This window comes from Canis lupus, chromosome 25 (genome assembly GCF_003254725.2).
Source record: "Canis lupus dingo isolate Sandy chromosome 25, ASM325472v2, whole genome shotgun sequence".
Classification (NCBI taxonomy): Eukaryota; Metazoa; Chordata; class Mammalia; order Carnivora; family Canidae; genus Canis; species Canis lupus.
The window spans coordinates 9,691,892-9,707,699 of NC_064267.1; the positions used below are offsets into that span (position 1 = coordinate 9,691,892).

The 15,808-nt window shown below is 36.6% G+C and overlaps 2 protein-coding genes across 10 annotated transcripts in view; both read left to right on the top strand.

Moving 5' to 3' along the window:
• Positions 1 to 15,808, top strand: part of KATNAL1 (katanin catalytic subunit A1 like 1) — a 113,900-nt gene that overhangs the window by 1,754 nt on the left and 96,338 nt on the right. The window lies entirely within an intron of this gene.
• Positions 11,213 to 11,765, top strand: LOC112669466 (ATP synthase subunit f, mitochondrial-like). Its single transcript, XM_035720012.2, has one exon. The coding sequence runs from the start codon at positions 11,299 to 11,301 to the stop codon at positions 11,647 to 11,649; it is 351 nt and encodes a 116-aa protein (XP_035575905.1). The 5' UTR covers positions 11,213 to 11,298; the 3' UTR covers positions 11,650 to 11,765.

A 15,808-nucleotide genomic window follows, 5' to 3' on the forward strand; every position in this document is an offset into this window, starting at 1 on the left:
AGCTCCCCAGACTGTGTTTTAAACAAGAAAATAACACAGCGCCCCTACAAAATTCCCTTTTTCTCAAAATAAGACTGGCTTGTAAATTTTACTTAAAGTACCAATTTTTTACAAGGATATGGAAAGTAAATTTTGTAAGACCATTATAAAAAAATTGAGGCCTTATTAGGGGTTGGAAGCATTTTATTTGTTTATTCAAGATTTGTTAAGAACCTATTATATTGGGGACACCTGGGTGCCTCAGTGGTTGAGCGTCTGCCTTTGGCTCAGGGCGTGATCCTGGAGTCCAGTGATCGAGTCCCACATCGGGCTCCCTGCATGGAGCCTGCCTCTCCCTCTGCCTGTGTCTCTGCCTCTTTCTGTGTCTCTCATGAATAAATAAATAAAATCTACAAAAGAACCTATTATATTGTATATTATGCCTGGTAGTGGGAATAAAAAGATGATAGAAGATAATCTGTGTTCTGTATGAGCAAACAGTTACATCATCACAATAGTATGATAGAGGTAGGTGCAAGTTACTGTAGGATCCCAGAGTGGGAATAAATAGTCATATAACATTTAACTGTTATTGAATACTTAATTTTAGTGAGGCTCCGTGCAGTATTTTGCACGTAGCCCATTATTTAATTCTCATAAAAATTTCTAGCTACTGTTATTTAGAAATGAGGAAGCAAACTAAGAGATCTTGTCCAGAGTCATAGGTGATAAAGTTTGAACCTGGGATTTCAACCCAGGTGGGGTATAACTCATTTAAGTCATGATCTCAGCCCCTGATGCCATTCTCTGTACCCATTGGTAGAAAGATTCTGACCCTAAGGAGATTAGGGGAAGTTTCCAGTATGGTGTGACATTTGACTTGTGTTAAGAAAGTTGAGTAACCTTTCAATGGAAGAGAAGATGAGGAAAGTCATTTTAGGCAAATGGCAAAGGATAATTTCTAGTGGTTTGTGTTTGCAGAACCCTAGGTCTTTCTTATACCTCAGTCCCAGAGTATGAGTACTTGCAGTGTAGTGGGTGGAAGATGGTAAAGTACTTGGTACCATGATAAAGAGTTTGGAAGGTTTTTTTTTTCAACATGGGACAGCCATCAAATTTCGAATGGAGTAGTAGTGGTGTTGTCGGGTTTGTATTTTAGAAAGATAACTCCAGCTGAAGTGTGGAGAATGGACTTTGAAGAGGGGAGATCATGTGGGGAAACTGGTTTTAGTGGGGGAGAAAGTACAATAGAAAAATGAAGAGTCTGAACTAAGTAGTTGGAGTTATGGAAAGACAGGGATTGTAGAAGTATTTAAGGGATAAAGGGATAAGTATTTAAGTATTAAGGGATAAAATTGATAGCAGCACTTTTGGGGTGTGTACGTATGTGGGACCGTATGTGAGCGAGTGGGACCATGTTTGAAAGGAAGTGGGAGAAGTGCCCACGAATGAGACTGAGAGGTTGGGAGGCAGAGAAGAAAAATTAGAGTGAGTGTGCATAACGAATGACAAAGGAGAGGAAAGTAAGAAGCAGAAATGGCCTGGGTTATCATGTGTCTTGAAGAGCGCAAGTAAGGTAAAGATTGAAACTTTTTTTTTTTTTAAGATTTTTATTTATTTATTCATGAGAGAAAGAGAGAAAGAGAAAGAAAAAGAAAGAGGTGCGGAGACAGGCAGAGCGGGAAGCAGGTTCCATGCAGGGATCCCGATGCGGGACTCAATCCTGGGTCTCCAGGATCACTCCCTGGGCTGAAGGCGGCGCTAAACCGCTGAGTCACCCGGGCTACCCGATTGAAATATTTCTAATGGCACAAAATCCATTTTCCTCCTTTAGGAAAATCTTTCTAAACTTCTTTGCAAAAATGAAAAGGAATGTGAGCGTAGGCTACTTGAAAAATAAGTTTAAATTTTTCATGGTATTACATATACAAAAGAAAATAGAATAATGAACCCCCTATGTAGTTGTCACCTACCTTGAAGAGTGAACACATAACCAGTTTTGTTTCATCTAAAACTCCTGTCCCCAAATGGATTATTTTAAAGCTAAACTCAGATATCATATCTCTTTATCTGTAATTGTTTCAATAGATATCCTTAAAATTAAGGGTTCTTGGAGTGCCTGGCTGGTTCAGTCAGTAGAGTGTGCAACTCTGGATCTTGGGGTTGTGAGTTCAAGCCTCATGTTTGGGTGTAGATTACTTAAGTAAATAAACTTTAAAAAAGAATTAAGGATTCTTAAAAAAAAACTTATTCTACTTACCTGACAGTACTTATTGATATGAAATTTCCAGACACACCTATCTTTAAAGAATTTTGACCCTGAAGAAATGAAAGAGATGAAGCAGTAACTAAAAATGGTTTGTAGGTTTTTCTCTTTCCTTTCTTATAAATATCGATAAACTATTTGGGAAAGAGCCAATAAAGAGGAAATGTTTGAAGATGTAGGAGATGAGAGAGGACATAGCTGACAGAGGTCTCTGAAAATGTAGGAAAGGATAGATGAGCAGGGTGGGAGAATTAGTTTAGAATTAGTTGCATTTTGTAAGTATCAACTAAGTACTAGCTGTGCTTCTAGGCAGTGTGCTAATATAGACAGGAGGAGAGAGGCATTAAAAAAGAAAAGAAGTGAGAATAGAGGTGGATATTTATAGGTTGGGTGGCAAAAGGTTAGAGTAGTTCAAATTTATATTCTCTAAGAGGCAGATTAGGAATCAAGGCCAGTTGATAAGAGGAGAGTGGATTTAGGAAAGGAGAATGATGGACATGTGGAATAGCCACTATGGAAAGCTAGGACAGACAGGTTAAAAATAGTTTCATAGCTGAGATTAGAATTCGGTAGTTTTCAATGACAGTGAAACAAGGTTGTGTGATTCCCCCCCCCCCCCTTAAATTTTGATTTACTGTGGGAGAACTTAAAATATTGAAACCAATAGCCTAATGTGTTACTAAAGAGAAGAGAATCTAGGCTAAGAACTTATGTTGAGTATTCCTCAACAACTTTAGATTTATTCTAAATTATTAACTGATAATTATCTTTTTATGTAAATACCACAGTAAAATTAGAAGGCTCTTATGGATTGTTTGGATTTATACTTTTTTACTTTATTTTCTCAACATACACAGTAGTATTCTTTTATAGAGAACATTTCTCTGTATAAAAGGATTGTTTACTGAGTGTGGTATAGTGGAAGGGGTCAGATATATACGTTGTCCATTTTGGAACTACAACTTATTTTCTACGTAATCACGGGCAAGTTTCCAAACCTGTCTCCTTACCAAAAAGATATTAATACTATTTATAAGATTTTTGGGAAGAATAATGGAGGTAAACCCTAAGTGCCCAGTGACTGAAGGCCTTTCTTTTCACTTTCTCCCCCTGAGCAACAATGTGCCAGGATTGTCATTTCTGTTTGACAATAGGCTGTGTTCTGTGACTTTACCTGACCATATTAAGCAGGTAGATCAAGGCAGTAGGTATGTTACAAAATGATTTGTTCTATAAAAGGATTCATCAGTTATTCTTTTTAAGTGAGCTTCCTTAAATGCTGCAAAATGTTATTTTATGGACCATTAATAATAATAACATCTTTGCCTTTCTTTAATCTTCAAAGAAATTTGGAATTCTGATGCATGATATGAGATCCGAATAGCTCTAACATTCTTCGATTGACTATATCTTATTTCTGGACTGATATGTATTATAATCTCACTAATTTTGATCATCAGTTTGTAAATGAAAATATGTATATTTTAATGTTCTAAGCATTATTTCAAACACTCTTTTCTCCTAGATAATTGAACTTACATATGGTAGACCTAATGAAATAAAATCTTAGAAAACTTAGTAAAAGTTAGCTAGATAAATTTAAGGCATAGATTGTGAGAGTAATTTAAAACCAAAAGCAGTGTTTTCTAAAATGAGTTGTTCCATTAGATGGAACATCTAATGTTGTTCTAACTAGATGGAACATCTAGTTGTCCACTAGATGTCTTTATGTTTCTTTTGCATGGTTTTATTATGGTCCTCTTTGAAAGTATGGAGATGGAATAAATGGCCTTTAAGTCCCTTTCCAACTTTGTGATTCTTAATTAGTAATTGTCCACTAGTAATTATTTACTAAGAGTTCCTATTAAGCAACGTATTTAAAAGTGAGCTTTATTTTTTAAGTTTTAAAATTCCAGTTAGTTGTGTGATATTAGTTTCAGGTGTACAGTATAGTGATTCAACACTTCTGTACAACACCTGGTGTTCATCACGTGTGCACTCCTAAAATCCCCATCACTTGTTTCCGCCATGCTTCCATCCACATCCCCTCTGCTAGCCATCAGTTGTTCTTTATACCTAGGAGTCTGTTTCTTGGTTTGCCACCCGCCTCCCCATTTTTCCTCTTTGTTTGTTTTTTGTTTCTTAAATTCCACCTATGAGTGAAATCATATAGTATTTGTCTTTCTTTGACTTATTTCAGTCAGCATAATACTCTCATGTCATTTCAACTGGCAAGATTTCATTCTTTTTTAAGTGAGCTTTAGTTTGAAATTTTTATTCTTTTTAATATTTTTTTTGGTATGAAGATATTTTTTTGTAAATGCTCCTGTGGTTTATAATCATGTCTGTGTAACTTCAGCCTCATTTATTTCAGTAGTATGTTCCTTCATTCTCTTTGTTTCCTCTGTACCCATGAGTGTCTTTATACTTCAGTATCCTCCCCTTTCTGATGATTTTCCCGTCTTCATTTTTCTTGGTGATTTAGAGATAGGAGGAAATGAATGAGAGGGAATCATTAAGTTCTGTTTTGTTTTTCTTATCCACTCATGGGAGAATATGGATGAAAGTGGTATTTAACATGTACTTCCTGGTGTGAATATGGGTATTTTTATACACCTCTTATTTTCTTTGCCTTTTATATACTCTTTGAAGTGAAGAATTATATGGGCCTTACATAGTTTTCTTACATATACATGGATGTTTGCTAAATGGGGTAGGTGTTTACTAAGTAGTGTAGAGTGGATGATAAATGTATGAGTGAATGGATAGGATAATAACATTAATTGTTTAAAGACTACTGAGGGATGCCTGGGTGGCTCAGGGTTGATCCTGAGATCTGGGATCAAGTCTCACATCAGGCTCCCTGCGAGGAGCCTGCTTCTCCCTCTGCCTATGTCTCTGCCTCTGTCTCTCTGTCTCTCATGAATAAATAAATAAATCTTCTTTAAAAAAAAAAGACTATTTGATACAGTAATATGCAGACAGGGTTTTGGAAGATTTTATGTAATAATGCTCAAATACTATGAGATTAAGGATAGTAGTCTTTAATTATATGGGCAACTGGAATAAAATGATTATTTCATATCTACTAGTTAGCTTTTTATTTTTAATTTTTGGATTAGCTATATATCTTTGAAGGAATTAATATATTTTGAAGGAATTTGAGGCAGGAGAGTATAATGAGCCAACAGTGCAGACTGAGTTTAGACAGATGGGGTATAAATCCAGGCTTTGGGCAAGTTTAAATTTTTTAAAGCCTCAGCCTCCTCTTCTATTAAGTGGGGGTAACCATTTTAATTTAGTAGTGTGATAAGGGTTAAATGAGATAATGACTAGACAGCCATTTTTATCACATTTCCTGATGTGGATGGAATAAGCATTCAGTGAATGTTACTATTGTTTTTATGTTAAAAGGGTACTTTACAGTTTAACCTACTTTTTTTTTTTTTTTAATTATTTATGATAGTCACACACATAGAGAGAGAGAGAGAGGCAGAGACACAGGCAGAGGGAGGAGCAGGCTCCATGCACCAGGAGCCCGATGTGGGATTCGATCCCGGGTCTCCAGGATCGCGCCCTGGGCCAAAGACAGGCGCTAAACCGCTGCACCACCCAGGGATCCCTTAACCTACTGTTTTAAAACAGAGTGACAGATGATAAACATCTGCTTCAGTGTTTTAAAGAGTTGAATACATGGGCAGAAATTATTATAGTGGTTACTTTTGAGAAACATTTAAGCTCTTAGAATGATCTTTTTAAAAAAATGTATTTATTCATGAGAGACACAAAGGTAGAGGCAGAAGCACAGACAGAGGGAGAAGTAGGCTCCCTGCAAGGAACCCAGTGGGAGACTCTTGATCCCATACAAGGATCACTACCTGAGCCTGAGCCGAAGGCAGACTCAACCGCTGAGCCACCCAGGTGTTCCAGAATAATCTTTTTAGATTCTTTTATTTTGTATGGATGGTCATTTTTCTGTTTCGCACGTATTTGAGAAGTGAGCATAGGTAAGGAAACAAAAAGTTTTGTTGCTATAGACATTTTCCTCTTGTCTCCGAGTTTATGAAGTCCTATTCTCCATTACTCATGGTAAACTATAGTCTTTGAGCATGTAATCCATCATAAAGAGATGGGAGGTATTGTGGCTTTCAAAGTAAACTGTTTTGGTGACTACTACTCATATAGTAGGGTAATTTATTTCTATTAAAACATACTTTAAGATGCAGTAATTTGAGCAGTTGTTATGTGTTTTTTTTGATTGCTTGGATTTATTTCAGTTGTTGCATGACATAGACTGGACTTTGGTCATTTCAGTAAACTCAAAAAAAATATGTAGAGCTTGAACTAGTGCTAGAATTCAATGTGGTACAAATGCTTAAAATCAAATTTGATTTGTTTTGCTACCACTGTTCTAAGTAGTAGTATTTTGTTCATGTTGCTGTAGTTGAGGCTACTTCAGTGTTTTTAAAATAAATGTCTCATTTCAGGAATTTGCAGCTTCTAGAGGGAAAAGGAACATTCTGAGAGAATTATGGAAGTGAGAATGAAAATAATTTAAAGCAAAAATTTTTTCTAAAGCTTATGTTATAACTGAATTATATGTATTTTAACAATTAGATATCACTCACCTAAAAAATTAGTCTGAAAAAATGTTTTCTTTCCTATTTAAAAACCATTACTGTGGAGACAAAAAAATTATAAGTGACATCTTAAGCAGTTTGGGGTTCTCTGTATAAGTTTATTTTTGGTTTTCCTAAACCTATGCCTTAGTCTTGGTATGAGATAACCCAAGTATGAGCTTTGCACAGTGGCAGTATGGTAGCCAATGAGGTTTATCTGAGATACAATAATTGCTATTGAAAAATCCAAGTGTGTTGAGAGTGAAGGCTCTGTGTGTGTGTGTGTATGTGTGTATATTGTGGGAGGATGGTAGTTTAAAGAAGAGAGTGTGGTTGTAGATGCAGCTGGAGAGATAGGTTGGAACCAGGATTTTGTTAGGTTTATTTACTTATTTATTTTTTAAAAAATATTCTATTTATTCATGAAACACAGAGGTAGAGAGCGAGAGAGAGAGAGAGAGAGACAGGCAGAGGGAGAAGCAGGCTCCATACAGGGAGCCTGACGTGGTACTCCTGGGTCTGTCTCCAGGATCAGGCCCTGGGCTGAAGATGGTGCTAAACCGCTGAGCCAGCAGGGCTGCCCTATTTGTTAGGTTTAGATATGAGTCCTGAAAGAGACAAGTCATAATTATCTAGGACCAAATGAAGCAGTATTGGTCTGAGCGTGAACTTGAGCTGAGCTCTTGTTCTCATTTGAGCATAGAACTCTGCTTGAGCAAAGAACTCTCCTTGAAGATATTACTTGGATCATTCTGTATAGGGTAACAATACTGGATCAGTTCAGTACATATAGCAAGAAGATGCTGAATTCAATTTTGAATATATGTAAACTCAAAATAAGAGCAGTATTTTCAAGCATTGGACATTGCTTAAAGCTGTTCGTACTTTCTTTAGATGTAACCCGACCTTTTTTTTTTTTTTTTAAGATTTTATTTATTTGATAGCACAAGTAAGCAGAGTGGCAGGCAGAGGCACAGGGAGAGGGAGAAGCAGGCTTCCTGCTGAGCAGAGAGCCTGATATGGGACTTGATCCCAGGGCCCTGGAATCATGACTTAGGCAAATATTCAACTGACTGAAGCCATCCCAGGCACCCATAACCTGACATTTTAAAAGTCCTAGAAATTTCTGATTAATATTAAGAAGATTTTTAAAAAACCTATATTTCAAGATTATGGCTAAGAGTAATTAAACTTGTGGTATAGCTTCTAGGAATTTATTTTTTATAAACATTTTATTTACTTATTTAAGAGGGAGACAGCATGAGCATGGGGGAGAAGGAGCTCTATCCCAGGACTCTGGGATATGAACTGAGCCAACAGCAGACACATAACTGATTGAGTCACCCAAGAGCCCTGCTTCTAGGAATTTATAATGAAAAGTGGGTCAGTTGATTTCTTTCTTTCTTTCTTTCTTTCTTTCTTTCTTTCTTTCTTTTCTTTCTTTTCTTTCTTTTCTTTCTTTTCTTTCTTTCTTTCTGATTTCTTGTTATTTTTGAAGAAAAATTAGCTGCTCTGAACCTCTATATTAATGTTGAGTGTGGAGTAAAAGTAATAGCTTACATTGATTCAGTGCTCATTATTTACTAGGAAGGATGCTAACATATTATCACATTTAGTTTTTAACTTTATGATGATAAGTATTATTTTCCCTATTGTATACATACAGAATTAAGGCCTGGAGAAATTACATGATTTGCCTAAGGTCACAACTAAAAATATGTGGTGCCTGAACTTATACTCTGGTTTTTCTTTCTTTCTTTTCTGTTTTAAAGATTTTATTTATGTATTCATGAGAGACAGAGAGGGAGGCAGAGACATAGACAGAGGGAGAAGCAGGCTCCTCATAGGGAGCCTGATGTGGGACTCCATCCCCAGACCCGGTATCACGCCCTGAGCCAAAGGCAGATGCCCAACCACTGAGCAACACACGCATCAGTATACACTGGTTTTTCTGTCTGAAATTTGTATATTGCCTTCATGCTTGAATGGTTTAGTTTGATATATACCATTCTGGGTTGCAACCCCCCACTGCCCCTTTTAGTACTTAGAAGATACAATTTCACTGATTCCAGGCTTCCATTGTTGCTTTTGAAAAGTTAACTGTCTTTTCTTTGTAGATATTATAGTATTTATCTCTATTGCCTTTAGCATTCTTCAGTTTTACTACATTGTCTCTAGGTGTGGATTTATTTTTATTTATTTTGAAATAGAGAGTTATTGTCTTTCATAGACTTTGGAAATTTCTTAGTTATTATAGCCTGAATATTAACTTTTTTTTTCCTTCTGGAATTCATAATAGATATATCATGGACCGTTTCTTTTATTCTCTCATTTCTTTGCTTTTTTTTGTCTCTATAAGCTGCATTCTGGGCACTTTCTTCAGCTCTGTCTTCTGGTTTCTTTTTTTGTTTTTTTTTTTTAAAGATTTTATTTATTTATTCATGAGAGACACAGAGAGAGGCAGAGACATAGGCAGAGGGAGAAGCAGGCTCCTTGCAGGGAGCCCAATGTGGTACTCTCGATCCTGATACCCAGGATTACCACCCTGAGCTGAAGGCAGAGGCTCAACCTCTGAGCCACCTAGGTGTCCCTATCTTCTGGTTTCTTGATTCTTTTTTCATCTGTGTCTAATGTGCTATTTCCATATTAGTCCATTGAGCTTTTAATTTCAATGATTATATACTTTTTATTTATTTTATTTTTATTTTCATTTTTTTATAAACTTATTTTTTATTGGTGTTCAATTTGCCAACATATAGAATAACACCCAGATTATATACTTTTTAAAGCTAGAAGTTTGTTTTGTCTTTTTTATATCTGCTTGTTCATTTTTTAAAGTGTCTTTTTCTGTGCTCTTAAGTAGATGTATTTTATAGTAAATAATTATGTGTTTTAGATAATATTAATTCTGTTACATGTTGTAACATTTGACTCTCGTGGCAGACTATATTTTTTCTGTATTTTGAAGTTTTAGATAATAACTTCAGTGGAAATAGTATGAGGCTTGGGAAAAGAATATATGCTATACTTTTTTTTTTCCCCCCCTGAGGAGTGCCTCTGGAGAACTGATGAATGAATAAACAGATTTTAGTATATCCATATAGTGAGATACTTACTCAGCAATAAACATATAATTACTGACATACAACAACACGGTTGAATCTCAGAAGCTTTATTCTAAATGAAAGAAGTCAACACCAGCATACATACTGAGTGATTCTATTTATGTCACATTCTAAAACAGACATAACAATGATATGTGAATGGAAGAATACATCATGGGGGTAAAGATTGACTGCAAAGTGACAGGAAGGAATTTTCTGGAGTGACGGAAATGTTCTATATGTCCACAGTGTTGGTAGATATGCAATTGTATACATTTTTCAAAAGAAGTCAAATTGTGAAAAAATTAGTGAATTTCATTGTAAAAAAGTTCTATCTCAATAAAACCGATTTTAAAAAAGCAGTTAAGGGGCACATGAGTGGCACAATCAGTTAAGCATCTGACTCTTGGTTTCAGGTCAGGTCATGATCTCAGGGTTGTGAGATCTAGCCTTCTGTTGGGTTCCACTGTCAGCATGGAGTCTGCTTGAGAGTCTCCTTATCTCTCTGCCTCTCCCACTCATGCACATGCTTTCTCTCTGTCAAATGCGTAAATCTTAAAAAAAAAAAAAAAATTGAAAAAGCAGGCAAAACTCATCAATGATAACAGAAGTCAGAATAGTAATTGGCCTTGAGGGGAAGTACTGCCTAGGAGGTGACATGAAGGATCCTTCTAGGGTGCTGGAAATGTTATGTATTGTGATGTGGGTGTTACTTAGATGCACCAGTGTTAACATTCATTGAGCTGTACATTTAAGACTTATATACTCGTATATGTTATATACTTCAATTAGAAAATACAAAAGAAAAAATACTCTAGAAAAAGATTAAAGTGCAAAGTTGAGGAAATCTTGAAGGAAGTAGAGCCAGAGGACAAAGAGGTGGAAAATAGGAGAGAAAAGGTAAGAAAATTAGAGGACCATCCTAGGAAGTCCAACATCTGAAAAAAAGGTGTTTCAGAAAGAGAGAACAGAAAAAATGGAGAGAAATAATCAGTGAAATAATTCAGACATTTTCCTAAAATTAGACATTAATTTCTAGATTGAAAGAGTCCCAAGTAGACCCATTTCACAAATATCACCAACAATTTTTGAAAGCTTGTATCAAAGAGAAGAACCTACAAACTTTCAGAAAGGGGAAAAAACAGGTGATATATAAAGGATCAGGAATTTGAATGACATCAGTTTTCCAGTTAATTGAACTAGAAGATAATAGAGCAGTACCTTCAAAATTCTGAAGGAAAATTATTTCCAACCTAGGATTCAGTAGTCAATCAAACTATCACTAAAGTATGAAGGTAAGATAAAGTGTTAAAACCTCTACCTCCCATATATGGGAAATGTATTCCATCAAAGTAAGGGAGCAGACCAAGAAAGAAAAAGACATACACAGAGAGTGGACACCCAGGACTCCAAGATGGTGTCGCCCGTACCAGTGAAGGAAAAGAAGCTCATGGAGGTGAAGCTAGGAGAGCTGCCAGGCTGGATACTGATGCGGGATTTCACCCCTAAGGGCATTGCTGGAGCATTTCAAAGAGGTTACTACTGGTATTACAACAAGTATATCAATGTGAAGAAAGAGGGTGTTGCTGGGATTTCTATGGTGCTGGCTGCTTACGTGCTTTTCAACTACTATAGTTCTTATAAGGAACTCAAACATGAACGGCTACGCAAGTACCACTGAAGAGGGCCCAGTGTGGAAGCACATTTGGCATTCCTGACCATGACTTTTACCTGGCATCCTTGAATCCTTCCATTGCTTAATTCACAATTAATATCCAATAAAAGTTGACTGGTACTGGGTGGGGGGGGAAGCAAAGGGACTCCTCAGGGTGAAAGTTGATGCCAAGTTGAATAGCCTTGGAAAGTAGATACAGTGTCTTCTTTAGAGCAAAGGTTAGGCTTGCTTACAGCCTTGGAAGAAAGCGATTGTATCTTCCTTTGAAACAAAGTTCCTTTGGTTCAATATGATAGCTTGGGTTTCCTAAACTAAGAATTCCTCTCCTGTAATGCAGGCTACTGTATGTGCAGATGTCAGGTGGCCCATTATCTAATGCCTTGTGGGAACTGGGACTTGGGGAACTGGTGCCCCTTCCTTCCCTATACCTTGGGTTGTCTTCTGAAAGTTTTATAGTTTTAACTTATGTTTTGGTCAGTAATTCATTTTGAGATAATTTTTTGTATATAATGTGATGTAAGAGTTGAGATTCAGGTTTTTTTCTTCATATGGCTATCTGGTTGTTTCAGCACCCTTTTTTTTAAAAAAAAATTTTTTTTTTTTTTATGATAGTCACAGAGAGAGAGAGAGAGACAGAGACATAGGCAGAGGGAGAAGCAGGCTCCATGCACCGGGAGCCCGATGTGGGATTCGATCCCGGGTCTCCAGGACCGCGCCCTGGGCCAAAGGCAGGCGCTAAACCGCTGCGCCACCCAGGGATCCCCTCAGCACCCTTTTTTGAAAAAAAAAGTTGACCTTGTTGACCTGCCTTGACAACTTTGTCAGAAATTAATTGGCCATATATGTGTGGATCTGTTTCTGGACTAATTTGTTCCATTGGTTTGTGTGGGTCTGTCTGTATGCAAATCCCATGCTGTCTTGATTGCTGCAACTTTATAGTAAATCTTGGAATCAGAATGAGTTGTCCTTTGCTAAACCATTTGACTATTCTACGCCCTTTATATTTCAAAGAAATTTTGAAACCATTTTTACAGGGAAGGATGTTGGAATTTTGATTGGGATTGTATTGACTCTCTAGATCACTTTCAAGAGAATTGATATCTTACTTATATTGAATGTGTCAGTTCATAAATGTGTGCACACACATGTATATCCATTAATTTAGGTCATCTTTAACTTAGCAGTTTTTGGTAGTTTTCAGTGTTCAGATCTTGTATGTGTTTGGTTAAATTTATCCCTGAGTATTTAATGTTTTTTAGTGATTTCATTGTTTTGATTTTTGTTTTCAATTGTTTATTATTAGTATGTAGAAATGCAGTTGATTTTTTTTGCAATTGATTTTTTATATTGACTTTGTGTCCTACAACATAATTTTTGAATAACAAAATTTTGAATTACAAAACTCACTTACTTGTAGATTCCCTGGGATTTTCTCCATTAACAATCATGTTGTATAATAATAAAAGCAACTTCTTTTCCAATCTGTATGCTTTTTATTTTTTTTTCTTTATTGCACTAGTTAGAACTTCTAGTTCTAATGTTGAATAGGGGCGATGAAAGCAAATATATTGGTCTTGTTCTTTCTTGATATTGGGGGTGAGCATTCACTCTTTTAAAGTAAATAAGATTTTAGCTAGGGTGTTTTAGGTACCCTTTAATGGGTTGAGGAAATTGTCTTCTATTATTAGTTTGCTAAGAGTTCTTATGAATGGAGTTGACATTTTGTCAGTTTTTTATGTATCTGTTGAGATGATCATATATTTCAGTCTTTAAAAATCTGTTTTTAATTTTTTTAATTTTTATTTTTTTTAAGTTTTTATTTTTATTTTTTTTAAAATTTTTTATTTTATTTATTTATGATAGGCACACAGTGAGAGAGAGAGGCAGAGACACAGGCAGAGGGAGAAGCAGGCTCCATGCACTGGGAGCCCGACGTGGGATTCGATCCCGGGTCTCCAGGATCACGCCCTGGGCCAAAGGCAGGCGCCAAACCGCTGCGCCACCCAGGGATCCCTTTTTTAAGTTTTTAATTTTTTAAAGACTTATTTATTAGAGAGTGCACAAGAGAGAGCATGCGAGAGAGTACCAGCGGAGGTTGGGGTGGGGTGGGCAGAGGAAGAGGGAGAAGCAGGTCTTTGTTGAGCAGGGAGCCGATACAGGGCTTGATCCTGGGACTCCAGGATTATGATGTGAGTCCAAGGCAGATACTTAACAGACTGACCACCCAAGTGCCCCTGATGGGAAGATTTTAAATTACAAGTTGAGTATCACTGATATAAGACTATTCAGATTAATCAGTCTATTTTTTCTTGAGTAAGCTTTGATATTTTGTGATCTTTATATAATTTGCCCATTTCATTAAGTCCTCTTTGACTTTTAAAATCTCTAAAGTTTGTAGTGCTAACTTCTCATTCATTACTGATTTTGTTAATTTGTGTTTTTCCCTTTCCCGGTCAATATTACTAGAGGTTATTTTATTATTTTATTTTTATTTATTTTTAGTTTAAAGATTTTATTTATTCATGAGAACACAGAAAGAGAGGCAGAGGCCTAGGCAGAGAGAGAAGCAGGCTCCATGCGATGCGGGATTCGATCCCAAATCCTAGGATCATCACCTGAGCCAAGGAGGGGCAGGTGCTCAACCACTGAGCCACCCAGGTGTCTTTATTTTAATGATGTTTCTAAAGAGCCAGTTTGGCTACATTGAAAATTTCTCTTCTGTTTCTACTTCATTGATTTTTTTTTTTTTCTCTTAACTTTATTATGTTCTACTCTTTGGGGTTTAATTTGTATTTTCCCAGGTTTTTTAAAAAGAGTTTTAAAAAAGATTTTATATATGCATTTGAGAGAGAGAGCATGAGCAGAGGGGAGAGGCAGAAGGAGAGGGAGAAGCAGACTCCCCACTGAGCAGGGAGCCCTAGCAATCCCAGGACCTGGAGATCATGACCTGAGCCAAAGACAGATGCTCAACCATCTGAACCACACAGGCAACCTTTCTCAGATTCTTATGCTAGAAGCTGAAAGCAGGAGTCAGCAAATGATAATCTGGGGACCACATCTAGCCTGCTACTTGTTTTGGAGTGGCCTATGAACTGAGAACGGTTTTTGCATTCTTTAAATGTTAAAAAAGTCAAAAGAAGGGACGCCTTGGTGGCTCAGAGGTTGAGCACCTGCCCCTGGCTCAGGGCGTGATCCGCGGTCTCAGGATCGAGTCCCACATCGGGCTCTCTCCCTGGAACGTGCTTCTCCCTCTGCCTACATCTCTGCCTTTCTCTTTCTGTGTCTTTCATTAATAAATAAGTAAAATCTTAAAAAAAAAAAAAAAAAGTCAAAAGAATACTATTTTGTGACATGTGGAAATTAAATGAAATTCATTTATCAGTGTCTATAAATAAAGGTTTATTGGAACATAGCCATACTCATTTGTTTACATATTATTTATGGCTACTTTTGTGAGTTTGCATAGTTGGGACTGAGATGTGGCATTCTTAGTGTTCTGCACTTCTGCTTGGTGCAGTATAATCACTGTTTTAAGTACCTTTGATATCATTATCCTGTGAGATTTTCCTTTATTACCAGCATATACCCATCATGTTGAAACAAGAAAAGCTGAGAAAAATGGACTTGACATATTATAGTTCTAAAGTACATTAGAGTTTGAATTATCAAATTAGATGATAGCATTGATTATTATTCAATGATACTATAGTTGTGCTAAAGAAATACAGTATACACAGACATTACCAGACTAATCACTCATCACAGTATTCCCAACACATGGGAAAACAATGGTCAGAAAAATCAGAAAATTTAAAAAGGAATATCTTATAGCAGAATTTCTTCACAAAATTATTAACAGTGAAAATCAAGCTGCACCCAGGTTAAGTTTCTGAGTGTCTCATTTGTTAGTTAAGTATGGAAGTTGTTTACTGATGGTGCCTTAACTAAATCGTGTTTGATTGTAGTAGCCAAAGAAATGTGTCTGGAGAAAATAAACTTGTTTAAAGCTATTAGTCTTTTCGGGATGCCTGGGTGGCTCAGTGGTTGGGCGCCTGCCTTTGGTTCAGGTCGTGATCCCGGGGTCAAGTCCCTCATAGGGCTCTCTGCAGGATGCCTGCTTCTCCCTCTGCCTGTGTCTCTGCCTCTTTCTCTAAGCCTGTGTCTT

Coding starts and splice junctions, on each gene's coding strand:
- LOC112669466 (XM_035720012.2), top strand. CDS start 11,299: ATGGGAAATGTATTCCATCAAAGTAAGGGAGCAGACCAAGAAAGAAAA.